The 27,922-nt window shown below is 39.9% G+C and overlaps 1 protein-coding gene and 1 pseudogene across 6 annotated transcripts in view; one reads left to right on the plus strand and one right to left on the minus strand.

Moving 5' to 3' along the window:
• Positions 1-27,922, plus strand: part of SLC41A2 (solute carrier family 41 member 2) — a 149,747-nt gene that overhangs the window by 41,139 nt on the left and 80,686 nt on the right. For 5 of the 6 annotated variants that reach the window (XM_062202990.1, XM_062202993.1, XM_062202988.1 and 2 more), the window contains exons 3-6: positions 1,420-1,527; positions 10,892-10,963; positions 15,068-15,212; positions 19,115-19,261. In XM_062202990.1, the coding sequence (XP_062058974.1) occupies positions 1,420-1,527; positions 10,892-10,963; positions 15,068-15,212; positions 19,115-19,261 (472 nt within the window). The remainder of the gene's footprint in view (positions 1-1,419; positions 1,528-10,891; positions 10,964-15,067; positions 15,213-19,114; positions 19,262-27,922) is intronic. The other variant, XM_062202992.1, reaches the window with a different exon arrangement.
• LOC133767561 (M-phase-specific PLK1-interacting protein-like) lies at positions 8,643-9,224 on the minus strand (annotated as a pseudogene).

The raw sequence follows: 27,922 nt of genomic DNA on the forward strand, positions 1-27,922 counted from the left end.
CTTCCCATGTTGGATCATTCTCTCCTTTTTAATTCTATCAATTATTATTAGCAAACACTTGGTCTTATTTATGTGATCCCTTTGACACTTCATCCTATCTTTATGATCAGTTATGAACTTAAACTGATCACTTTAACTAGTTAAGGTGGCATTGGTACCTGCCAACTTAATGGGATTTGGAGTCCCATGGCATGTTTCTAGCTTTACCCTTAGGGGTAAGTCTGAGTGAGCATGTACTGCACTGTACTTCTCCTCTGCCTCTTATTCCCACTCTTATTTTTAACAGGGATCAATTTTCAGTTGGATTTAAGCTCCTAAGAATAATTGTGTGTTAATTAAAGAGTTCAACCAATGATGTTAACTAGAAAAAGAAAATACTAAGAAGAATAAATTAGTAAGCTGTTCCTTGACAGTCAGGTCAAGGGCTGATCAAGTTGTTGTTTCTCATAGTATCAGTTTCACTTCTGCAAGTTTCCTTTTAGGTGCTCAGTTAGTTGTCACAGATCAGGGAGAACATATGATATTTGTCCCTTTGGGGCTGGCTTATTTCACTCAGCAGATTCCTCCATTTTGTTGCAAATGACCAGATTTCATTTTTTTTTAACCACTGTGTAGTATTCTATAGAGTACACATTCCATAATTTCTTTATTTTTTTGGCATAAAGTTTATGTGCCTAGTCCATGAAGTCTTGCTGGGACAGTCACCTCTTAATAGCATTTGTAAAATTTCACTTAGTGTTATTAAATATTTGTAAGATCTTTACAATTTAGAAAGCACGTGTCTGTTTTCTTTTTTATGTTATTTCTCCAGAGGCTAGATAGGATGGATATAATCTTTATTTTAGGGATGAAGAAATTGAGATCACAGATAAGACTCATCGAGGATCACACAGGCAGTTAGTAACAAACCCAGGATTCGAATCACAAATCTTGTATCCAGTTGATTGCTGTCCATTTTTTGACCTTGGGAAAAGTATTTAACCTCTCTGAATCTTTATTTTTATCATTTGTGAAATTAGGTAATAGTGCTGTAATTATCCTGTGGGATTGTGTAATTGATGTTGGAACCAGGATTCAAATCCAGATGATCTACCCAAGAGTCTGTGTTTTTAACTGCTAGCTGTCCTAACTCTTGCCATTATAAAGGAATACAGTTTAAGAGCATAAGGATTGTGTAGCAAGCTAGATATAGAATTAGATGTAGTTACCTGTCAGGCATCACTGAGTCTTTTAAAGTAACTTAAAGGTTCAAAGCTCAGGAGGATGGGGTTAAGCTAAATGTTCTCTGGTAAAATGACCTACATAGTCATTCAAAATGGAAATGCAAACTTGAAAAAATGGCTGGGACTTTTAGTAATGTCTTTGCTTTAAAATATTTTTTTATTTAAAGTATCAGAAAATTTTATCTTATTTTTACAGCACTGGGAGGTGTTCAAAAAAGTTACAGAAGTTTTCATTTTAGTTCCTGCACTCCTTGGTCTCAAAGGGAACTTGGAAATGACACTGGCATCCAGATTATCCACTGCAGTAAGTTTTTTCCTGCCTCACCGTGTGTATGTTACCTGTACTGCTTCTCTTTCATGGAGAGCCTGTATCAGGAAAAGAGCTTTTTCTTTGTCTATCAAGTAAAATGCTAGACCTCAGGTCTATGCTAAGTAGGTTATACCTGATATCATACCCTGGAAATTATCATGGATGTGTAATCTCAAGAAAAAGAAATTTGCCTCCTCTGATGCTAGGGTGTCCTAGCTATTATATTCTGTGCTTAAGACATGAAGTGAATCAGTTACTGAGATTCTTTAAGCTTTGGTGGTTGGTTGATTGGTATTTCAATTTTTTATGATCATAGAAGTAATATATGCTTATTGTAAAAACTGAATTAAAGGGGAAAACGTGTAAAGAGAAAAACTTAACATCACCCCTTGTCCTCTACCTAGACATAATCACTATTAATATTTTGGTATAGATCCTTCTATACCTGCATATCCATGCTTACACTTGATTAGATATATCTCCCATATGGGTGACAGGGACCCAATTTCATGCGCTCCCTTTCAGAGTACATATTAACAGGAAGCTAGAGTTGGAAGCAGAGCTGAAACTCAGACTTTGACACTCCATCGTGGGGCTGTGGCATCCCTAGTGGTATCTTTTTTTTTTTTTTTTTTGACAGGCAGAGTTAGACAGTGAGAGAGAGAGAGAGAGAAAGGTCTTCCTTTTTTCCGTTGGTTCACCCCTAAATGGCCGTTACTGCTGGCGCGCTGTGCCGATCTGAAGCCAGGAGCCAGGTGTTTTCTCTTGGTCTCCCATGTGGGTGCAGGGCCCAAGCACTTGGGCCATCCTCGACTGCACTCCTGGGCCACAGCAGAGAGCTGGACTGGAAGAGGAGCGACCGGGACTAGAACCCGGTGTGCCGGCGCCGCAGGCAGAGGATTAGCCTAGTGAGCCATGGCGCTGGCTCCCTAGTGGTATCTTAACCACTGCACCAATTGACTACCCCTTTTTAACTTAAAACAAACTTAAAAGTTTGAAAGCTAACTTTTTCATTTATGTGCAGGACTTTTAAAATTTCTTCTGATGTTTCTGTGTAGTATTTATTGTCAATTATAAAAGTAAGGGTAAAATATCATAGCTATAGAGGGCCATTCTGTCGTTACCTCACTCTTTTTGCTTTATTAAAGGGTCTTTTGTCATTTTTATGATTATTTGCAGGAGAATTAGTATAAATAAGATTATAGGATTTAAGGAAGGCCTTCAGAAAATATATAGAGAATGTTAAACATAAGGTATAGGAATTTAGCCTAGTCAATCTGTTGAAGATCAGCTATCTTTAACACTTGTTATTATATAAAGCTGGAGATTAAATGCTCATGTATAAAAAGATGTATTGTTAAAAGTTTTCATATTTTAACAAGGAAATTAAATAATGATGAATCCAAATGACTTTATTTTGTCCTTTTGAGTCAAAACTTACCTCTAAACTGATTAGCTTGGAAAATTTCCCTTATCTTATCTTTTTAATAATTTAGATAAAATTATAGTAAAAATATAGTAAAATCATTATAAAAATAAATTAACAGTAGTATGTAATTAGAAAATAAGTACAGTGATTGTATAAATTGTTGAGTTAAAAGGTCTGATCTAAGGTCTAAAATTTTTGAATGCTGATGTAAGAATAAAAACCGCTGTCCACAGTCCTAAAGATTTTATATCTATATGTCAAATATTTATTTACTTACTTATTTGAAAGGCAGAATTACAGAGAGAGTGGAAGAGATAGAGATTTCCATCTGCTGGTCCACTCCCTAGATAACCACAGTGGCCAGGACTGGGCCAGGCTGGAGCAGCTGGGACTTGAACTGGTGCTCATATAGGATGCTGGCATCGTAAGTTGCAACTTAACCTGCTGTGCCACAATGCCAACCCCAACATATATATTTTAAAAAGCCTTTAAAACTGTTTATTTGGAGTAATTGGCCTAGCACAATGTGAAAAGCACTTTTTATTTAAAGATTTATTTTTTATTTATTTGCAAGGCAGAGTAACAGAGAGAGGACGCGAGACAGAGAGCTCTTCCATCCACTGGTTCATTCCCGCAGTGGCTGCAGCGGCCGAGGCTGAGCAAGGTCAAAGCCAGGAATCTGGAGCTTCTTTGAGGTCTCCCACATGGATGCAGGGGCCCAAGCACTTGGGCCATCTTCTGCTTCCCCAGGCACATTAGCAGGGAGCTGGGTCAGAAGTGGAGCATCTTGGTCTCGAACCGGTGCCTATATGGGATGCTGGTGTTACTAGTGGAGGCTTAACTTGCTACACCACTACTTTAAACAGAACTAACTTCTGCTTCAAACTTTTCCAAGAACTTTTTTTTAAAGATTTTATTTATTTGAGAAACAGTTACAGAGAGAAGAGAGAGAAAAGCCTTCCATTTGCTGGTTCACTCACCAGATGGCCACAGTGGCTGGAGCTGGGCCAATCTGAAGCCAGGGTCTTCTTCTGGGTCTCTCATGTGGGTGCAGCGGCCCAAACACCTGGGCCATCTTTCACTGTTTTTCCCTAGGCACTTTGGCAGGGAGCTGGATCAGAAGTGGGGTAGCAGGGTCTCCAACAGACACCCATATGGGATACTGGCACCACAGGACCTTCTGTGCCACAGTGCTGGCCCTTAAGGATCTTTCTTAAGCTATAAGTATCAATCTGTAGTCATAACTTTGTGGAATAGGACTATTTATATTTAATCTGAAACTGTTTCAGTCAATAAGTTTTTAGCTTCCTACTGTTTTTGCAGCTTTTTTGAGATACAACTGAGGTACAGTAAACTACACACATTTGAAGTTTATGGTTCAGTGAGTTTTAATATTTAATATATGCCTGTAGATCTATCATCACAGTCAAGACAGTGAATGTTTGCTTCCTGCTTGTATGTTCAGGAAGATACTAGTTTGTGTGTATTTTAGTATGTACATTTTATTATAAAGTCTTTGGATTATATAAAAGTAAATACCAGGATTTCTGATTCCAATTAGTGCAGAATGAAGTAGTTGGATGAACCTTCCTAAACATTCATAATTACAGTATTCAGAGGAGCTACTTGAAGGTGATAGAAAGTGAAAGGGAGGAAAAAAAAGTTTGCCCTAAAAAGACCATAACTACAATGGGTAAGAATTGAAGAGTTTAGGCCAGCGTCGCGGCTCAATAGGCTAATCCTCCGCCTTGTGGCGCCGGCATACTGGGTTCTAGTCCCGGTCGGGGAGCCAGATTCTGTCCCGGTTGCCCCTCTTCCAGGCCAGCTCTCTGCTGTGGCCAGGGAGTGCAGTGGAGGATGGCCCAAGTGCTTGGGCCCTGCACCCCATGGGAGACCAGGATAAACACCTGGCTCCTGCCATTGGATCAGCGCGGTGCGCCGGCCACAGTGCGCCAACCGTGGCGGCCATTGGAGGGTGAACCAACAGCAAAAAGGAAGACCTTTCTCTCTGTCTCTCTCTCACTGTCCACTCTGCCTGTCAAAAAAAAAAAAAAAAAAAAAAAAGAATTGAAGAGTTTGTGGCGATTTTGCCTATAGGAGTTCTCTAATCTCTGATCTCATGTGGCAGAAACCTTATAGTCTTGCCAGTCTGTGACAGAAGACATAGTTCAGAGCTGTCAGAACAGCTGGTAATTTAAGAGTTTAGGGAAGAAATTCTAGAAGTAAAGAAGAGCTAAGACCCCCAATCTGAGTATAAGATTTGCTCAAACTAGGGATTTGGGCCATCTTCTACTGCTTTCCCAGGCCACAGCAGAGAGCTGGATTGGAGGAGGAGCAGCCGGAACATGAACTGGTGCCCATATGGGATACTGGCACTGCAGGCAGCAGCTTTACCCATTATACCGTAGCGCCGGCCCCCAAAAGTTTTTAAGATACAGGAAGAAATGTGAATTGGACCAACATTTATAAAACTAATATATTGGCTAAGATTTGTATTTTGCTTGTTTTTTTTACTGAGTGTTTTGTATGACCTATTCATGGCTATAGTGTCATAAAGTAGACATATAGTGTCATAAAGTAGTCTTCTTGGCATCAGTTATCAGATGACAAAGCTTGGACCTGACAAAGCAAGTGGAAATTTAGGGGGCTATCCTTGAAGTAGAGGACTGCAGAGAGAGTGAGCCCCCAAATCTGAGTATGAATGCTGCCAAATCTTTGGTTGGCTATGAAACTACACAGATGTAGAAGAGTTCTCTAAAAGGATAGGCTAAAAAAAGAGCAATCATTTGTAACCAAAAGAACCCAGCAGAGATGAGCTACTCTGTACTATGGGAGAGGAGAGACAAGAATCTATGGTTTGAGTCTAGGCAAGTCAGCTGCTGCCGATTAGAGGGAGAACCCACTACTCCTCACAAGAAGATAACAATATCCAGAGTCACTGTAATTGATTATCTACACTGTGTTTTCTAGCCAAAAATTACTAGATATGAAAAGAAACTGAACAATGTGATTCATATTCAAAAAAAGTATGATTCATACTCAGTCAATGAAAAGCATATCCATGTGGGCTGATGTGAGACTTAACAGTCTTTCAAGGAAACTGGTATAAATATATTCAAAGAACTAAAGCAGAGTGTATTAGAATAATTAAACAAATGTCTTAATGAGTGAACTAGTTGGTATTTCTATGAAATTATTAGCCCATTTTTCTAACACTTTAAGATACATGTAGGGACCAATGCCATAGCATAGTAGGTTAAGTCCCCATTTAGGGCACTGACATCCCATATGGGCGCTGATTTGTGTCCTGGCTGCTTCTCTTCCTATCCACCTCTCTGCTGATGGCCTGGGAAAGCAGCACAGGATGGCCCAAGTCCTTGGGCCTCTGTACTCGTGTACATGTACCAGAAGAAGCTCTTGGTATTTGGCTTCAGATTGGCCCAGTTCTGGCCATTTGGGGAGTGAACCAGCAGATGAAAGATTCTCATATTCATTCTCTCTCTCTCTCCCCCCGCCTCTCTCCTCTCTGTCTGTAACTCTGCCTTTCAAATATATACATAAATCTTAAAAAAGATCTATAATTTTAAAAAAAATTTGGGGTACACAGAAGTCTTTATCAGATCATGGTCTGTTATATCACCTTCCATGTTCTTGATTTCTCTAGCTGAACACCATTAGGTCAGCTAATCAAATAAAGTAGGTCTAGCAAAGACCTTTAGAGAGAACACACAAACTTTCCCCTCTCCACCTCTGTGGAAAACAGGTGTTTCATGTTATCCCTAAACTAATAGATAACAGAATGGGTTAGTCCAATTTTTGGTGCAATTTTTACAAGTTGGAAGCAATAAAGTCAATTTTCCATGGTCTTATATACCACATTCATTCCCCAGTGCCTGCCTATAGCATAACTGTTTTCTTAACAAGGTAGATTTGAGTCAATATTTATTTTTAGTTTACTTTTTAATCTTTCTAAAATCTTTGCTTTATAAAGTTATTCATGAATATATTCTTTATTTTTTATATTATATTATATATGGGTTTAGTTATTTTATACTAAAGTAATTGAACATTCAGGAACTTCTAGATCTGTAAGGAATGAGAGTATAATCTTTATCATTTTGTAACATGGAGTAATTGAATAAGGTTCTACTGTCATTCTGGGTTTGATCAGGGAAGCAGAACCATGGTGTATATTGTGGCAGTGAGAATTTAACAAAGGAAGTTGGACAAATCTGGGGGAGGTTGGAGAAGTGATCTGTGGTAGGAGAATCAGGGAGGTAGCCTTAAGCACTAGAGCAGGGAGAGAAAACCACATGTGTCCTGCAGCAAAGAGGTCTGCACTGTCCAGAACTAATGGCCTTTGCTTCATTTGGGCCTTCCAAATCTGAGGCAAGTTTCATTCACTGGCAGACTGTAGCCTAATGCTATAGCTAATGTTATATATGAGGAATTTACTTGCAGGCCTTAGAAAGTACTGCTGATGATGGTATCATGTGAATTTGTCACAGTTACATTGTGCCACTCCCACTTTTGTTGATCCTTTTCTACACCCTAATGTATAAATATTTACAGTGGCCATCATGCAGCCCTGGAGTCTTTATGTCTTATACTTTTTCATGTGATCATTTTAGATTGCTTCCTGTATGTATAGATACCTAAGAGGTTTTTAAAAAAAAATTTTTTTTTAAGGTTTATTTATTTATCTGAGAGAGACAAATCTTTCATTCACTGGTTCACTTCCCAAATGGTTGCAACAGCCAGGGCAGAGCCAGACCAAAGCTAGGAGCCTGGAACTCCATACGGGTCTCCCACCTGTGTGCAGGGGCCCAAACACTTGGGTAATCTACCACTGCTTTCTGAGACACATTCACAGGGAGCTGGATTGGAAGTGGAGCAGACAGAATGCAAACTGAAGCCCATATGGGATGCGAGCATCATAGGGAGCAGCTAAACCCACTGAGCCATAACACCAGCCTTTTTTTCTTTTTTAAACACTATTTTATCTTATTTATTTCTTGAACTCCAAACCTGAGTTTTTTTTTAATTTAAGATTTATTTTATTTGTTTGAAAGGCAGAGTGACAGAATGGGAGAGATAGAGATCTTCCATGCTCTGGGTCACTCCCCAAGTAGTCACAATAATTGGGGCTGGGTCAGGCTGAAACCAGGAGCCTGGAACTCCATCTAGGTCACTCATGTAGGGGGCAGAGGCCCAAGTACTAGGGCCGTTTTCTGCTGCTTTCCCAGGCTCATGAGTAGGGAGCTGAATCAGAAGCAGAATAGCCAGGACTCCAACAGATATTCCAGTATGGGATGCTGGTATCACAGGCTGTGGTTTAATCCATTGAGCCACACTGCCAGCCACAAGGTTTATTCTTTTTTTCTTTCTTTTTTTTTTTTTTTTTTGTTTTAGAAATACAAAATATTTTATTTTGAAACACTGGAAAAACATTAAAAGACAAATGTCCATTATTTAACCAGGAATATTAAGTATACAGAAACTGTAAATCTTCTAAAATGTGGTAGATACTTCCAGAGAGCTAAATACTGAAAATTATCTTGTCTTCTGCTCTAATACTAATAATGCTTGATATGATGAAAAATATCAAGAAGGCTCTATAGTTACTCAAAGTCATCATCATTTGGTTCAACTTAATTACACAAGTAAAAGTTTTGTCCAAGATGTTCCTGACACTTGAAGCTTCCAGATGAATTTCACAAATATTTACAAAAGTATCTTCCTTTTTTGCCTGTGAATGTTTGAGTATTGCTGTACTGATGGCTTATATCCACTACAGATACTGGTTCTAGGCCAGCCCAAGGGTCTTCAAGCATTGAAGGCTTGAAATAATTTTCCAAGTCATTAGACATTCTTTTTTCTATACCACGCCCTGATCCAAATGATGTAGATGTCCTTGGAGAACCCTGGGGGTGGGTCTGCTGCTGCCCTGGGGAGTAGCCGAATTGCTGCTGGGACCCCGCGGGGGACTTGGAGTAGGAGCCAGGGTAGCCGTCAGGAGACAGAGACCCGAACCGGCCCCCCAGAAGCTGCCGCTGTGTCGCGAAGAGTAGCCGCTCCCGTAAGGCTTAGATTGGGGCCCGTAGGGCGGCGTGTGGTGCGGGCTCCGGTACCTGTCCTGAGGGGAGGGCGGCCGCGGTCCGCCACGGCCCAGAGTACCCCGGAAGCTGCTCTCGCTATCCCAACTTCCGACACATGGGCCGGGATAAGGAGGAATCGGGGGTCAAAAATTCTGTCTGTTCATATCGAGCTGAAGCCGAACACTTCGCTCAAGGTTTATTCTTTAAACATTGCTTTTGTACCTTATAACTCACTTTAGCAAAGCCCCCAGGTTGCCAGAGCTACACACTTGAATTTCATCAATAACTTAGATTCCAAGTCTTAGTAATAATATATAAATAAAGACTGCATGAATATCTATTCAGAGACACAGAGAAATCTCAGTATTTGCATTTTCTGGGTGCTTTAAGTCTGAAGTCCAGAATGAGATTAGAAAATAGAGTTTGTTTTCCAGATTGACAGGAAATGTTGGCACAGCACTTAATTTGTCAGGTTGAACCCAGTGAGAGTTTTCTGGTTTGTTAATGATTAAAATTAATGGTAATGAACAACTGTTATGTATATCTTCATCTGTTCACCTAGATTTTATTTTTTTTCTATTTGAAAATCTTCTATGACCAAGCATATGAATAGTTGAACCCAACTCATTATAGTATTTTTTAAGCCTATGATTAGTCATAGAAGAACTTGGCAGAGGAGCTGGCACTGTGGTATAGTTGGCTGAGCCTGCGCATGCAGTGCCAACACTCCATATGGGCGCTGGTTAATGTCCCGGCTGCTCCACTTCTGATCCAGCTCTTTGGTATGATCTGGGAAAGCAGTAGAAGATGGCCCAAGTGCTTGAACCCTGCACCTGCATGGGAGACCGGAAGAAACTCCTGGCTCCTAGCTTCAGATTGGCCCAGCTCTGGCCATTGTAGCCATTTGGGGAGTAAACCAGGGGATACAAGACCTCTTCCTCTGTTTCTCCCTCTCTCTGTCTGTAACTCTACCTCTCAAATAAATAAATCTTAAAAATACTTGGCAGATTTTGATATACATTTTTTGAATCCTGAGTTGTTGGGAAATAGCATATATAACAATTGAGTATGTGAATGATATTTTGGAGATATTCTTTCATCTAGCAGACATACGTATAAATTTTAATACTCAAGTACATAATCAAAATTTGTGAATTTATTTTTATTGGTAACCATTTTAGTTATGACTCAAGTACAAATTATATGAATGATTTGTTTATATCTTGTTTTTTGAACAATAATTGTCCAAATTATACTGTTTTTACATGTGAGATTAACTGGGAAGCTTAAAATTATGTAATTATTTATATTGGGCCTCAATACACAAAATTCAGCCTGTTAGGATGATACCTGATGATGTTATAAAACAGCATCTGTGAATAGGTGGATAATACTAACTAGTCTATTAATTCTTATAAGATTAATAACTGAAAAAATACACTTTTTCCAGAAGTCTCAGTCAAGCCAAATGTTAGATGCAAGGCCATTAGTGAATTCAGAATTGATTTTCAAAGTTCAGTCTGAGTTCTTTCTCTGCCATGTGAAGACACAGTGAGAAGGTGGTTATCTGTAAGCCAAGGAAATGCCCTTAGCAGACACCAAACCCTGCTGGAACTTAGTCTTAGACTTTTCAGCCTCTGGAACCATAACAAAATTTGTTTTTTAAGCCACACTTTCTCTCTCTCTCTCTCTCACACACACACACACACACACACACACCAAAACACAACAAAAGGTCATCAGATTTATTAAAAAGTTAGCTTGGACTTAAAGACTTAAACAGAGCAGATGGCATTTATTCAGTAATATATGAAAATATCTACCCTAACAGGTAAATATTGGGAAGATGGATTCACCCATTGAAAAGTGGAATCTAATAATTGGCAACTTGGCTTTAAAGCAGGTAAGTAGTACACATATTTGTTTACAGATCTTGGGCTTATGGACCTTGGGTCCATAAGAATGATATAAATTGAGTACTCTGAAGTCTACCATTATTTCAGTATCTTGAAAAAGTGATGAAATGATACCCATGACCTCTGAAAGTTACTCTCTTTTTTCTCTTTTTGACAGAGTTAGTGAGAAAGAGAGAGAAAGGTCTTCCTTTTTCCGTTGGTTCACCCCCCAAGTGGCCGCTATGGGCCGGCGCATTGCCACCAGCGCACTGCGCTGATCCGAAGCCAGAAGCCAGGTGCTTCCTCCTGGTCTCTCATGCAGGTGCAGGGCCCAAGCACTTGGGCCATCCTCCACTGCACTCCCGGGCCACAGCAGAGAGCTGGACTAGAAGAGGAGCAACCGGGACAGAATCCGGTGCCCCGACCAGGACTAGAACCCGGTCCGGTGTGCAAGCGCTGCAGGCAGAGGATTAGCCTAGTGAACCGTGGCGCCGGCCGAAAGTTACTCTTAACTAGAAATTGATTGAGTTCTTCCAAATAGGAAAAATATAGAAAATATAAAAAAGCAAAACATTTTCTACCATAGATTTGTAATAAAGGCAGAATTTGTGTTAGTGTCTGTAAAAGTAAATATATGACACTTCATTGTTTGGGTGCTATTTTTCTCCTTTGATTTTTTTTTTTTTATAAATACATCATCTGCCTAACTGAGCTTTTTCCTGTATATTTTGATCAGCCATTTGTCTGAGATTTCTTTAATTTTTTAATGTTATTAGTCTTTCTTTTTTTTTTTTTTGACAGAGTGGACAGTGAGAGAGAGAGAGAGACAGAGAGAAAGGTCTTCCTTTTTGCCGTTGATTCACCCTCCAATGGCCGCCGCGGTCGGCGTGCTGCGGCTGGTGCACCACGCTGATCTGAAGCCAGGAGCCAGGAGCTTCTCCTGGTCTCCCATGGGGGGCAGGGCCCAAGGACTTGGGCCATCCTCCACTGCAATCCCGGACCACAGCAGAGAGCTGGCCTGGAAGAGGGGCAACTGGGACAGAATCCGGTGCCCTGACCGGGACTAGAACCCGGGGTGCCGGTGCCGCAAGGTGGAGGATTAGCCTATTGAGCCGCGGCGCCAGCCATAATGTTATTAGTCTTAACATAAATTGATGCATTAAAGTACCAATTATGTATGTAGTAAGCCAGAGATTTTGTATAATCTATGGCTTTTCCTAGTCGTAGGTGAGTATCCTTTCTTCCTTTCCCCCTACTCTTTCTGTCTTCAAGACAGAAGACTGCAGTTAACCTAGGCATTTTCTAGCTAGTATGAGATTAGGGGATGCACACTACGTTGAGCAGGATAAGAGCTGGAGATGACTGGGGATTCACTGAATCTGGTTTTACCATATCTTTTTCTGCCTCATACCTTCAAGGATGTATGAAGAACAGGGAATCCAAGCTGCCCCATCAGGACAGAACTGGTACCAGCTAGTGAGGCAGCATTAGTTGGAGCCCAGTTAGTAGTAGAAAAAAGCAAGAAGAAAGGAAGGTAGAGGAGTATTGGTAGGGCTGAAGGAAGAGATTATTCTCTCCCTGAGTCTTCCCTGCTGAAACTTGTGAGGCAGTAGATGAGTGTGGAGAGGGGAAAGGGCTAGGCTGACATAAGGCTTTTTTGCCTGGAGACTGGCTGTGAGGTTGGAGGTGGAGAGGGTGGAAAGGACAGAGGAGGCTCGTGCTCTCACTTGCTGGAGGGGGTGTACTCTTTTGGATATTAATTGGGGTCCCAAGCTGATTACCTGTCATGGGTTTCTTCACTATTTTACAGAATAGCTGCTAGGGCTAGTATATAATTTGTCAAATAAAGCAAAGTGCACAGTTCCATCTGAGGAACTGTTACCTTACCACGAGGGGTATGCCCTGCACCAGTATCTCCCATTAACCCCCCAGCCACTACTTGAACCCAGACTTTGCTTTCTCTTGGGTACAGTTATTTTTCAAGCAGTCATCTTTTTGTAGGTTTACAGAATAGGAGTTCCTCATCTCAGCTGTGTGCTTTTGTTTCCTTAGAAACACACACACTCACACTGCGATATCTGCAGCAGTTCCCTAGCCTTGTGTTAGCGTGTCAAACCAGGAAAGACTTGGAATCACAGTATTAGAATTTATATTATTAATTAATTTTACTGCTTTAAGGTACTATTATTTTGTTGTTTATTAACCAATATAAAAATACTGTATTATTTTAACAACCACTGCAGTTGCAGTGGTGCTTATAGCTTGAATCTTAGCTCTGAATCTGTGGGTGACATCACCAAGAGCTCTAATGAGTGGTTGAGAACTATGATTTAGCATATAGAACGATTGAATATGTGAATCTGGGTTATCTGGACTGTCTGTTTCTGTCTGTTCCTTTAATGTACCATATGGCAAAGTCAGACTTGGGAATTTTTCACTTGGAGCACTTGATTCCAGTTTGTGGATTGGCTTCTGTGAGTCTGTGAACACCAAAAAATTATACTTAAAGCATGAGTGCTTCTGTAGCCCTGGAGAACTGTGTTCTGTAGAGTTTTCACCAGGTTGCCAAAGGGTCCACGTGGCAAACACAGTGAAGAATCAGCAGAATAAATGATTCCCTTAGGGGTTCTTTTAGTTCTGACATTGTGTTCATCTGATTCCTAGAGTTATTTGTAGTTTTTTGAGTGTTGCTTTGTGTTAGCACAGTGAGAAACGCTTTGAGATTTAAATTCATTACATAAATGTATAAAGCTTGTTAATATCACTGCCATCTTACAGATTAGAAACTGCAGGTTTTTATCTTTCCTTTTTAAAAGTTTATTTATTTTTTTTATTTAAAAAAGAGAGAGAGAGAGAGATACAGAAACAGAAGGAGGTCTTCTACCGCTGGTTCATTCCCCAAATGGCCCAGTGGTCGGGGCTGGGCCATACCAGGCCTAAGCTAGGAGCCAGGAGTTTCTTCCTAGTCTCTTACATGGGTGCAGGGCCCAAGGACTTGAGACATCCTCTGCTGTTTTCATAGGCCGTTAGCAAGGAGTTGGATTGGAAGTGGAGCAGCCAGGACTGGAACTGGTGCTCATATAGAATGTGGGTGCTGCAGACAGTGGCTCAGCCTGCTATACCACAGTGCCTGCATTGAAACTGAAAGTTTTTTTTTTTTTTTAAGATTTATTTATTTATTTATTTATTTGAAAGAGCTACACAGAGAAGGAGAGGCAGAGAGAGAGAGGGAGAGAGATATATCTTCCATCTGATAGTTCACTCCCCAATTGGCCGCAACAGCTGGAGCTATGCTGATCCGAAGGCAGGAGCCAGGAGCTTCCTCCGGGTCTCCCATGCGGGTGCAGGGGCCCACACACTTGGGCCATCTTTTACTGCTTTCCCACGCATAGTGGAGAGCTGGATCACAAGGTGAGCAGCTGGGTTTCGAACCGGCACCCATATAGGATGCTGGCGCTGCAGGCCAGGATGTTAACCCGCTGCACCACAGCACCGGCCCTGAAACTGAAAGTTTTTAAAACATTAATCACCATAGTGATTGTTCGTGAGGCTATTTTTTTAAAATATCTGTCTTTCCTGAGGACCAAGAACTCTGAGAAGAGGGACTAAATCTCTTTCGACTGCTGTTGTAGCCCAATGCTAAACATAACATCTTGTATGTGATAGAGTCTAAATAAATGCTAGTTGAATGAATGGATCTAAATAACTTGCCATAGGATTAAGTGGTAGAACCTATCATTTGACTATAAAATCCAATCTCTTGTTCACACTGTTTTCGAGTCAAATTGCAGATATGTGGATTGGGTGCTTTTCAGGCTGAAGGTAGTGTTTTCTTTGGTGTGGATCAGAGCATTGAAACCATTTGGGGTGCATATTAAAAACATATTCCTTGATCCCATTTTATGCCTGTTGCCACCAGATCAGGTCAGTTGGAGAACCTACTGTCTTAGGAAATATTAAAAAATATAGTAGCTTCTTTCAGAGGTAATGCAGCTCACTTACCATATGCAGTATTTCTTCTGTGTTCTTGTATGCAATATTTATATAATCAAAAACCTTTCAAGTATGTTTTTTAAATTAATAATTCAGTTGGATTTTATAAAAAAATTTAGGTGCAGGCAACAGTCGTTGGTTTTCTAGCAGCTGTAGCCGCAATTATACTGGGCTGGATTCCAGAAGGAAAATACTACCTTGATCATTCCATACTTCTGTGCTCCAGCAGCGTGGCAACTGCCTTCATCGCATCTCTCCTGCAGGGTGAGTGGATTTGTAAATATCTATGGTCTTGTCCTTTTTATTTTTCAATCTTGTACTTTTAAGTGATTTGTTTCTTGAGATTTTTTCTTTAAAAAAAAAAATACTTGTTCATTATGAAAAGAACAGAAAAAAACTTACCCACAAACATTAAAAATAACTGAATTATTTTGATGCTTTTAAAACTTATAAGCATTAGCATAGAACAGTCTTTCTGCAGTGGTCTCCTGACCTTAGACTCTCTGGTATAGCTGCCAAATAAGATCAGGAAAGTAACTTAGACATTCATTTCTGTGAGTTAAATTACTGGAAAAACTCCCTTTTGGAAATTACATAGGGGATTTCCTGGCTTGTCACTTGAGTTAACAACAAGTGTTCTAGGAATTCTGGGTTTTAAAGATAGTCCCTCAGTTAAAATTTGCTGAAGTCCAGATTTCAAAGAGATTCTTTACTTTTTCTGTAGCAATAAAAATACAATCTTAAGACAGCATATTGTTGGCTATAGAATTTTAAAGAATCTGAATGTTTTAAAAATTAGCTGCATTAGAGCTTTTCAGTTGGTGCTGCTTCTTCTTTATTTTAAATATTTATTTGTTTATTTGAAAGGCAGAGTTAGAGAGAAAGGGGAGATAAAGAGAGATAAATCTTCCATCCACTGGTTCACTCCCCCAATGGCTGCAATAGACAGAGCTGGACTGATATGAAGCCAGGAGCCAGGAGCTTCTTCTACATCTCTTACATGGATGCAGGGGCCCAAGCACTTGGGCCATTCTTGACTGCTTTCCCGGGCTATCAGCAGGGAGCTGGATCGGAAGTGGAGAGTGGAGCAGCCTAGACTTGAGCCGGTGCCCATATGGGATACTGACATTGTAGGCAGCAGCTCTACCTGCTATGCCACAGCATAGCAGTATGTGTTTTACAGTATGTGTTTTACAGTAGAGAATTAGCTTAATATAGGATTGTACCATAAAGGCTTGAAAGTCAAATGTTAGGTGATCATACACTGAAGCTAACTTTTTAAGATAGGTCCTGGGAATTCAGGGAATCTTAATAAAATTAAGACTTGACTTCCAAAAATATTTTCAAGCATTTCATGTAAGTACTTAAATAGTATCAGGGGTAGTTTTTGTTTTTATATAAAATTACTAGATTTGAGTGGCATTAACACTGCCTACACAAGAATGAAGTTAAGCTACTGAAAAATTATATCTCTGGTTTAAAAAAATAGTTTTAACATCAGCACTTTTTTCATTGGGTTCATTTGATTTTGTTTTCTTTCAGATTTTGTTTCATTTACAAAATGTTAATATTGCCGGTGCTGCGGCTCAATAGGCTAATCCTCCGCCTGTGGCACTGGCACACCGGGTTCTAGTCCCAGTCGGGGCGCCGGATTCTGTCCCGGTTGCCCCTCTTCCAGTCCAGCTCTCTGCTGTGGCCTGGGAAGGCAGTGGAGGATGGCCCAAGTGCTTGTGCCCTGCACCTCATGGGAGATCAAGAGAAGCACCTGGCTCCTGCCTTCGGATCAGCGCGGTGCGCCGGCTGCAGCACACCGGCTGCAGCGGCCATTGTGGGGTGAACCAATGGCAAAGGAAGACCTTTCTCTCTGTCTCTCTCTCTCTCACTGTCCACTCTGCATGTCAAAAAAGAAAAAAAAAAAAAGAGTGTTAATATTTTACAGTTTAACAACTATTTGAAATGCCGAGTATTTTCAAAACTCAGAGTTTTAAAAAGCTCAGATTTAAAAACACTTATGTAAAGCTTCTTGTTTTAAATAATGCATATTCCAATTTTATGATAATTTGATACTATTATGCAAAGTAGGTACTATCTGCCACATTTTGTAGGTTAGAATATTGACTAAGACAGGTAAGAGAACTGGTCCAGTTTCAGCAGCTTGTCAGCTTCAGAATGAGAATTAAAATCCAAGTTTTCCGACTTCCAGCTCTTTGTACTACACCATGATGTATGCAACACTTTTTTTTCAAAGATTTATCTTATTTTTTGAATGGCATAATTAGAGGGAGAGACGGAAAGAGATCTTAAATCTGCTGGTTCATTCCCTAAATGGCTGCAACAGCCAGGGCTGGGCCAGACCAAAGCCAGAAACCTGAAACTCCATTTGAATCTCCCAGAGTGCAGGGGCCTAAGGACTTGAGTCATCTTCCACTGCCTTCCCAGGTGCATTAGCAGTAAGCTGGATCAGAAACAGAGCAGCTGGGACTTGAACAGGCACCCAGTATGGGATGCTAGTGTTGTAGGCAGTGGCTTAACCTGCTGCACCACAATGCCAGCAGCCACCAAAACTGTTTATCTTTACAACAGAAAAAAAAAAAAAAAGAGATGTCACTGTCACAGGAGAAACTTCCCATATAGATCTTTAAATGTGCTGATTTTGGAAAAAATATTCAACAAATCACATCTTGTTTGATTGTTGAATAATATATTCCTAAAACTTTTCTGCTATTGCTGTTTTTCCTTTTTACAATGATATATGTGAAAGTAAGTTCAGTGATTGAAAAAAACTGCAAAGTATAAGATGAGGCATTGTTTGAGGACAAATATTCTAGTTTTTAAAAATTTTTACTTGAGGTGGGCACTGTGAAATAGTGGGTAAAGCTGCCACTTGCAGTGCCAGTATACCACATGGGCACCAGTTCAAGTCCTAGCTGCTCTACTTCTGATCCGGCTCCCTGCTAATGTGCCTGGGAAAACAACAAAAGGTAGCCCAAGCACTTGAGCTCCTGCACCCATGTGGGAGACCTGGAGGAAGCTCCTGGCTCCTGGCCCAGTCCTGGCTGCTGCAATCATTTGGGGAATGAACCAGTGGATGGAAGATATTTTCTCTTTATCTCACTCTGTGCCTCTGCGTCTGCCCCACCCCCCGCCTCTCTTCTGCCTCTCTCAGTAACTCTGCCTTTCAAATAGATAAAGCTAAAAAAAAGAAAAGAAAAAAAGTTTTGACTTCATGGGGCAGTATTAAAAACACTGACTAGAGTCATACAAACTATGAACTTAAGCAAACATTTAAACCCTATCCCAGAACCTTGCTTTCATTATCCATAAAATGAACATGCAGGAATAAAAAGTTATTTTTACTCTAAAAATTCACTGATATATTCTGTTTATTTTTCTGTAATCATATTTAGGTTTCCATACTGATATATAGTTAATACATAAACAAATGAAACATTTTAGATTTTCTCTGTCCTGCATTCCCTTAATGTGTTAGCATGGGGAAATCTATACAATTGTGTTTTAATGTAAATGTTATGATTTTTCTCCCATTTGTAGGATTCAAGAAAGTAAGTAATTTAAGTGCAAGTACATAGTCACATTTTGCTCTCTTTTTGTCTGTTTATAGATAGAAGCTTTGGGTTAAAAGAGTATCTTCAACAAAGACTGTTTCTTGTGTACTGGTCATTAGTGTTCAAAATTTAATTACTTCCTGCTTCTTAATATCTCAACACTTTAAATAATAAATGCAAGCATTTCTAGCTACCATATGTGAACAAATCTCTTTCTGTTGGTGATCTTCCGATACATGACTCACCTTTCTTTAGTATTTTATACTTCATTTAGGTTTACAGGTAAAATTTTTGGGTTTAATACATACAAATCTGATTAGATTTGAGACACCTATGTTACTAAATTTGAAATTTTAGCTTTATTGTAACTTTTACAATACTTTTCAGATATCTAAAAACATTGAATTTTTCAAATCTCTTATGAGTCCTTTGGAATTTGGTGAAAACCATTTTGCCTGGGCATAAAATGTTTGCTTTTGTCAACTCACTAAAACATTCTAACTAGAAATGATAGGCTGTTTGTCCTACATATTTTGGCATTTGGGGAATTGCTTTTCTTTAAATCATAGCACAAAAAGTAATGAACATTCTTTCTTCCAGGAATAATAATGGTTGGGGTTATCGTTGGTTCAAAGAAGACTGGTATCAATCCTGATAATGTTGCTACACCCATTGCAGCTAGTTTTGGTGACCTTATAACTCTGGCCATATTAGCTTGGATAAGTCAAGGCTTGTATTCCTGTCTTGGTAAGTTAACTTGAAACCAAATATAATGTCTTACTCAGAGTTTCTTTAAATAAATATTGTAGGGATGCCATGAATCATGGTGACCTTCATTTCATCTGTGTTAGCACTGTTGTTGAGATGATTAGAATAACTGTTATTTGTTTTACACATACTACGTGTTATGGTTCTTAAATGTTTTTTCTCTTAGGGAATTTAAAACTGTACAATCTCTACTTCTGGTTGTATGCTACCCAAAATTAACTAATTTGAGAGGATTGAATATAGATCTGTCTTACTCTAGGATTTCTGCCCTTGGCTCTAAAAGTGTAGCCAGCTGGAAGACCACCTATACTTTTCTGTTATATATGTTGAACAATTGTCCCAAAATGTAAGACTAGTGGTACTTGAGATTTACCAATGGGATATTTTCCCTATCAGAAATCCACACCAGTAATTATCCTCCTGGCAATTAACAGAAAGAAGAAAAAAAAAAAACCATGAAAATTACTCTCAATGCTTTATGAAGTAGGAATCATCCTATAAACATAATTCCTAATGAACAAGGCAGAGTATTTATAAAATCGGGTGAATTGTTTTAATGTAGACTTGCACCCAGGACTACTGTCAATGGTAAATTAATAAGATTTCTGAGCATTTGTTAAATGCTAAATATTGGTTGTGGTTTTATTTATTTTTTTAGATGCCAGAAAAAATTAGGAAGTGAACAGAAATTAATACAAGAAAAAAATTAGTTTATAAGGCAAGCCAGAGGCAAACATTTATTTACGTATCCTCATGTATTTTTCATGGGTTCTATACAGATTTGCTTCTTTAAACTAATTGGACTCTAGTTTTATTTTAAAATATACCACCAGATATATGTTCTTGAATGAAAGAAAGGGCTTTAACCTACCACAGGTGATAATTTTCTTTGACTTTTGGAGATATGACAGGAAGCTTCATTTAATATATAAAATTGCCTTAAATTATTTAATGAGTACGTAAAAATATTCAGTAGAACTTGAAGTAAATGTTCAAGGAAAACTTTTGTCATTTAGAAGATAAAGATGCATCCACTTGAAGTAATGTAAAGGCAATAGATGATCAGTGGCCTACATGTATGATCTTGTTCCCATAGGTGTTTGACTTTTGTTGTGCAATATACAAGGAAGAATATATGTTCAAGTATACTCAGGGTGATGCTAAAGTCTTATCTCCCACTCAAAAGATGCACGGAAAATGAGAATTATGTTATTAAAGGAATGACAACAATCTGCTCTGATTTATATTGTTGGGGTGACAAATTGGTCATTTTTTTCCTTCTCTGAGTTATCATACGATTTAGAAATAAATGCTGAAGTTGGGGGTTGAAATACTAACTTACGGCTTTTGTAAGATAATGTGGCTTAATATTCTTTTCCTACTCTATGAGGGTATTAAACTTTCCCACCCACTCTTAGGCAGTTGGACAACTTGTAGTGTTCATCCCATGGAAAAGACCTGTATGGAGAAGGGAGGCTGGTATCAATAGATCTTTGGATTTTCAAAGAGAAAGCCAGTAAGGGCCTGAGTTAGGCATGCCTAATGCCCTTTTCTTTAGGCTTGCCAATTAGTTAAGTGTCTCCCACTTCAAAGAGGAGGTAAGAGAGGAGAAGAGTAGAAGAGGACGAAGGGTTTTTTTTCAATATGAATAAGACAAAAATTCTATGGGACTACCCAGGAAAAGTTGAGAGTGAGAGTGAGGCTGGAGGATTGGCAGTAATTATGGGATGGTTTCCCCAGTACTGCATACCTGAAAAAGAAAGGCATAGTGTTTGCAGGCTTGTGTACTTAAAGTGCTACTAAGTAATTTATAACACATTTCTCAGCTATCAGGGTGTTTCATCCCTTGAAAAAAAGTGGTGCGGCGGGGGCTGTGGTGTAGTGGGTAATAGTGGGTAAAGCTGCCGTTTGTAGTGCTGGCATCCCATCTGGGCACCGGTTGGAGTCCTAGATGCTCTACTTCCAATCCAGCTCTTTGCTATGGCCTAGGAAAGCAGTGGAAGATGGCCCAAGTCCTTGGGCCCCTGCACCCATGTGGGAGACCCAGAGGAAGCTCCTGGCTCCTGGATTCGGGTCTGCTCAGCTCTGGCTGTTGCGGCCATTTGGGGAGTGAGCTGGCAGATGGAAGATCTCTGTCTCTTTCTGCCTCTGCTTCTGCCTCTCTGTAGCTCTGCCTTTCAAATAAATAAATGAATCTTACAAAAAAAAAAAAAAAAAGGCTGGCGCCTTGGCTCACTAGGCTAATCCTCTGCCTTGTGGCACCGGCACACTGGGTTCTAGTCCCGGTCGGGGCACCGGATTCTGTCCCGGTTGCCCCTCTTCCAGGCCAGCTCTCTGCTGTGGCCAGGGAGTGCAGTGGAGGATGGCCCAAGTGCTTGGTCCCTGCACCCCATCGGAGACCAGGAGAAGCACCTGGCTCCTGCCATCGGATCAGCGCGGTGCGCCGGCCGCAGCCGCAGCGGCCATTGGAAGGTGAACCAATGGCAAAAGGAAGACCTTTCTCTCTGTCTCTCTCTCACTGTCCACTCTGCCTGTCAAAAAACAAAACAAAACAAAACAAAACCAAAGTGGTGATAAAGATTCTTTTCTTGGCCAAACTTTAGTTAAACTGCTGAACTTTCTCCTAGGCTCATCTGTTCCCTTCCTTATAAAATCCAGTTTTAGCAAAGGAACCTTGCTGAGGCAGTTCAGTCCCAACAGCCCCTCCACCCTACCCCCACCTACCTGGTTACCTTTGCTCTCTGATCAGCTTCTTCATCCTCTACCATCTCCTAGGTGATGTCTGATCACCTTGGCCTGTCTTGAGCAGGAATCCAAGATGTTTTAATTACTGTTATGCTTTGAAATTAGGTATTGTGTTGTTTCCAGCTCTATTTTTCTTGCTTAGGATTGCTTTAGCTATTTTTTTAATTTCATATGAATTTTAGGATTGTTTTTCTAACCTTGTGAAGAATGCCATTGGTATTTTGATAGGGATTGCATTGAATCTGTAGATTGCTTTAGGTAGTATAGACATTTTGATGATATTGATTCTTCCAATCAGTGAGCAAAGAATATCTTTCCATTTTTTTCTGTCCTTGGTGATTTCTTTCATCAGTGTTTGATAATTTTCATTGTAGAGATTTTTCACTTCTTTAGTTAAACTTATTCCTAAATGTTTGCTTTTTTGTATGGCTATTGTGAATGGGCTTTGTCTTGATTTCTCTTTCTGTGAGTTCATCATTAGCAAATCAAAAAGCTACTTTTTTTTGTATGTTTATTTTATAACCTGTAACTTTATTGAATTGGTTTATCAATTCAACAGCTTTTTTGATGAACTGTTTAGGTTTTTCCATTTACTGCATACATTATGTCATCTATAAACATGGATAATTTAATTTCCTCTTTTCCAATTTTGATGTCCTTTATTTCTTTTGCCACCCTAATTGCTGTTGCTAAAACTTCCAGTACTTTATCAAGTGAATAAAGTGGTGAAAGTGGACATACTTGTCTTGTTCTAGATCTGAGGGGAAGTGCTTTCGGTTTTTCCCCATTCATTATGACACTGGCTATTGGTTTATGATATATAGCCTTTATAATTTTGAGTAATGTTCCTTCCATACCTAATTTGTGGAGAGATTTTATCATGAAGGGGTGTTGAATTTTAGCAGATGCTTTCTCTGCATCTATTGAAATGACCATGTGGGTTTTCTTCTTCATTCTGTTGATGTGATTTATGATGTTTATAGATTTGTGAATGTTGAATCACTCTTGTATTTCTGGAGTAAATCCCACTTGATCGTGGTGTATGATCTTTTTGATGTGGTTTTGGATTTGATGTGCTATTATATTGTTGAGAATCTTTGCATCTGTGTTCATTAAGAATATAAGTCTGTAGTTTGTGTGTGTGTGTGTGTGTGTGATGTCTTTATTTGGTTTTGGTATCAAAGTAATGCTGGCCTCATAAAAACAGTTTGACAGAGTTCTATCCTATTCAATATTTTGGAATAGTTTGAAGAGTATTAGAGTTACTTCCTCTTTGAATGTTTTGTAGCATTCAATAGTAAAGCAACCAGGTTCTGGACTTTTCCTTGATGGAAGACTTGTCATTACTGCTTCAATCTCATTGCTTGTTATGGGTATGTTTAGGTTGTCTATATCTTCTTGAGCTGATCTTGGAAGGTTATATGAATCTAGGAATTTAACTATTTCTTTGAGGTTTTCTATTTTTTTGGCATATAGTTCTTCATAGTAGTTTCTTATGATCCTTTGTATTTCAGTGGTATCAGTTGTAATGTTTCCTTTTTTTCATCACTAATTTTAATTACTTGCATTTTTTCCTGTATTTTAATTTGTTAATTTGGCTAGAGGTTTATGTATTTTATCTTCTCAAAAAACCAATACTTTGTTTTGTTGATGATTTGTGTTACTTTTTAGTTTCAATTCATTGATTTCTGCTCTAATCCTTATTATTTCTTGCCTACTGCTGATTTCAGGTTTTATGTGTTCTTGTTTTTCTAAGTGTTCAAGATGCATCATTATATCTTTGAGACATTTCTCTTTTTTAAATATAAGCACTAAGCTATAAACTTCCCTCTTAATACTGCTTTTGCTGTATCCCACAGGTTTTTTTTTTTTTTTTTTTTTTTAAGATTCATTTATTTATTTTAAGGGCAGAGTTACAGAGAAGCAGAAGGAGGGAGGGAGAGAGGGAGAGTGAGAGAGAGGAAGAGAGAGGTCTTCCATCTGCAGGTTTGCTGCCCAGATGGCTGCAATGGCCAGAGAAACCAGGAGCCAGGAGCTTCCTCCAGGTCCCCTAAACAGATACAGGGGTCCAAGGACTCAGACCATTTTCTACTGCTTTCCCAGGCCATAGCAGAGAGCTGGGTTGGAAGTGGAGTAGCTGAGACCTGAACCAGCGTTCATATGGACTACTGGCAGTACAGGTGGCTGCTTTACCCCACAGGTTTTTATATGTTGTGTTTTCATTTTCATGTATTTCAAAAAAGTTTTTGATTTCCTTTTTAATTTCTTCAGTGGTCCTTTTTAATTTCTTCAGTGACATGCTGTTTAATTTCCAAGTATTTATGAATGTCCTGTTGTTCTTGTTGATTTCTAGTTTTGTTCCTTTGTCATCTGAGAAGATACATGCTATGATTTCAGTCTTTTTAAATTTGCTGAGATTTGATTTGTGGGCTAATATGTGGTCTATCCTAGAAAATGATCCATGTGCTGGTGAGAGTAATGTGTATTCTGTAGCTGTTTGGTGAAATGGCCTATAACTGTTTGTTAGGTGCATTTGCTCTATAGTATGTTTCAGCTCTAATGTAGATTGATTTTTTTGGTCTGGATAATCTATTCATTGATGAGAGTGAGGTGTTCATGAAATAACACCTTGACAGTAGGGACTCCATTTTGGAGAACCTGAGACTCCATTCTACACACACCCCTCTACACTCCCCCTCTACATACACCGTGAGACTCTGGTCTGAAACTATGATATAAAACAGTTGGACAATAGCACACACTACCATCACACTTGGCAGAGCATAGAAACCTCCTAGCATGATCGCTCAAGCTTGGAAGTGGATAGGTTGCACCTGGGTTAATGATAAAAATGTAATTTGTCTATGTCTTTCATATGATTAAAACTAATACCTGGATTAATGTCAGGATTATAATTAAAATTGTTAAGATTGGCCGGCGCCACGGCTCAATAGGTTAATCCTCCGCCTTGCGGTGCCGGCATACCAGGTTCTAGTCCTGGTCGGGGCACCGGTCCTGTCCTGGTTGCTCCTCTTCCAGGCCAGCTCTCTGCTGTGGCCCGGGAGGGCAGTGGAGGATGGCCCAAGTGCTAGGGCCCTGCACCCCATGGGAGACCAGGAGAAGCACCTGGCTCCTGCCTTTGGATCAGTGCGTTGCGCCGGCCACAGCGCACTGGCTGCGGCGGCCATTGGAGGGTGAACCAACGGCAAAAGGAAGACCTTTCTCTCTGTCTCTTTCTCACTATCCACTCTGCCTGTCAAAAAAAAAAAATTTGTTAAGATTGTAACTGGTATTGTCAAGATTATAATTGATACTAGTTTCACATAGGTTTTAGGTCAGCTTGACCCCAGTAACCATATATTCCCCCCTCCGCCCCGCCCTTGATCCTAGCAACCATGTATTCCCCTCCCAATTTTGCGGTTTTTGCCTTTATAAACCCTGTTGCTTTGTGCTTCAGGGTCGAGAGTTCTTTAGGGCACGAGCCCACTCTACACCACCGGCAGTAAAGGAGCATCAGATTTTATCCATGTGTGGTGTTGCTTTGTTTACACTCGCTCAGGTAAAACATTCAAGTCATGCACGATTATTTTATTGGAGTCTGTCTCTCCCTTTAGGTCTAATAGTATTTTCTGTATGTATCTGGGTGGTCTTGTGTGCATATATATTTATGCTTGTTTTGTCTTCTTGCTGAATGGAACCTTTTATGAAAATATAATGTCCTTCTTTATCTCTTTTTATAGTTTTTGATTTAAAGTCTGTTTTACTTGTTATCAAGATGGCTTTTGGTTTCCTTTTGCTTGGTATATCTTTTTCCAACCCTTCACTTTCAGTCTGTATGTATTTTTGTGAAGTGAGTTTCTTGTTGGTGGCATATAGGAGATCATGGTTTTTTTATCCATTCAGCCAACCAAAGTCTTTTGGTAGGTGAATTTAATCGATTTACAGTCAAGGTTAGTATTGATAGATAAGAACTAAGACCTGTCATCTTGTTGATTGGGTACTGAGTCTACCTGCTCTGTTAATTAATTTGGTGATGTCATGTGTTTTCATGAAGTTTACTTCTAATGCAGACTGCATTTCAGAATTTCTTGTAAGGCTGGTCTGGTGGTGGTGATTTCTCTCTGTTTTTGCTTATCTGGAACATATTTTATTTCTCCAACTTTTTTTTTTTTTTTTTTTTTTTTGACAGGTAGAGTGGATAGTGAGAGAGAGACAGAGAAAGGTCTTCCTTTTTGCCGTTGGTTCACCCTCCAATGGCCGCTGCGGCCAGTGCATCGTGCCGATCCGAAGCCAGGAGCCAGGCACTTCTCCCGGTCTCCCTTGCGGGTGCAGGGCCCAAGGACTTGGGCCATCCTCCACTGCCTTCCCGGGCCATAGCAGAGAGCTGGCCTGGAAGAGGGGCAACCGGGACAGAATCCGGCGCCCCAACTGGGACTAGAACCCTGTGTGCCGGGGCCGCAAGGCGGAGGATTAGCCTAGTGAGCCATGGCGCCGGCCGCTCTCCTTCAACTTTAAAAGTTGAAGCTTTGTGGGATATGATATTCTTGGTTGGAATTTTTTTTCTTTTAAGACTTTGAATATATCATCCCAGTCTCTTCTGGCTTATAGGGTTTCCGCTGAGAAGCCTGTTAATCTGATTGGTTTTCCCTTATATGTAATTTGACCCCTTTCACCTTCTGTCTTTAGGATTCTGTTTGTCTTTAACTTTTTTTTTTTTTTTTTTTTTTTTTTGGACAGGTAGAGTTATAGACAGAGAGAGAGACAGAGAGAAAGGTCTTCCTTCCATTGGTTCACCCCCCCCAAATGGCCGCTATGGCTGGCGCTGTGCCGATCCGAAGCCAGGAGCCAGGTGCTTCCTTCTGGTCTCCCATGCAGGTGCAGGGGCCCAAGCACTTGGACCATCCTCCACTGCACTCCCGGGCCACAGCAGAGAGCTGGAGTGGAAGAAGAGCAACCGGGACTAGAACCCGGTGCCCATATGGGATGCTGGGGCCACAGGTGGAGGATTAACCAAGTGAGCCATGATGCTGGCCCCTCTCTTTAACTTTTGACAACTTGATGATGCTATGCCTCAGAGAAGACCTTTCTTGGTTGAGTCTGCTTCAAGAAATTAGAGCTTCGTGTGTCTGGATGTCATATCTCTTTTAAGATCTGAGAAATTTTCAACTGTTATTTCATTTAGCAGGTTGTCAATGCCTTTTTCCTTTTCTTTCAGGAATAGCTCTAATATGAATATTTGGTCATTTAACTTATATTTTACATAGACTTTCTTCATTCTTTTTAATTATTTTCTCTTTGTTTTTTGTTTGGGCTGTTTCAAAATTCTTGTCCTGGAGGTCAGAAATTTTTTCCTCCACTTGAACTATTCTGCTTTTAAAGCTCTCAATTGTATTTTTTATTTCACTGATAGAAGATTTCATCTCCAAAATTTCTGTTTGTTTCTTCTTATTGAATTCTCTCTCCTTAGTAATATTTTCATTCATGTCAATCATTGATTTCCTGATTTCTTTAATCTATTCGTATGCTCATTTAAAAAAAATTATTTATGTTTTTGAGAGGCAGAGTTAGAGACAGAGACAAAGACAGAGAGAATGGTCTTCCATCCACTGGTTCATTCCCCAGATGGCTGCAACAGCTGGAGCTGGGTTGGTCATGACCCAGGAACTTCTTTTGGTTCTTTCATGTAAGTGCAGGAGCCCAAGCACTTGGGCCATCTTCCACTGCTTTCACAGGCCATTAGCAGGGAATTGGATTGGAAGTGGAGCAGCTGGGACTGGAACCAGTGTCCATATGGAATGGCAATGTCACAGGTGGAGGCTTAACTTATTATGCCACAGTATTCTCTTGCATCTCATTGCGTTTCCTTACAATCATTGTTCTGGTTTCAATATCTGT

The sequence above is a fragment of the Lepus europaeus genome, chromosome 10 (genome assembly GCF_033115175.1).
Source record: "Lepus europaeus isolate LE1 chromosome 10, mLepTim1.pri, whole genome shotgun sequence".
In the NCBI taxonomy this organism is placed as follows: Eukaryota; Metazoa; Chordata; class Mammalia; order Lagomorpha; family Leporidae; genus Lepus; species Lepus europaeus.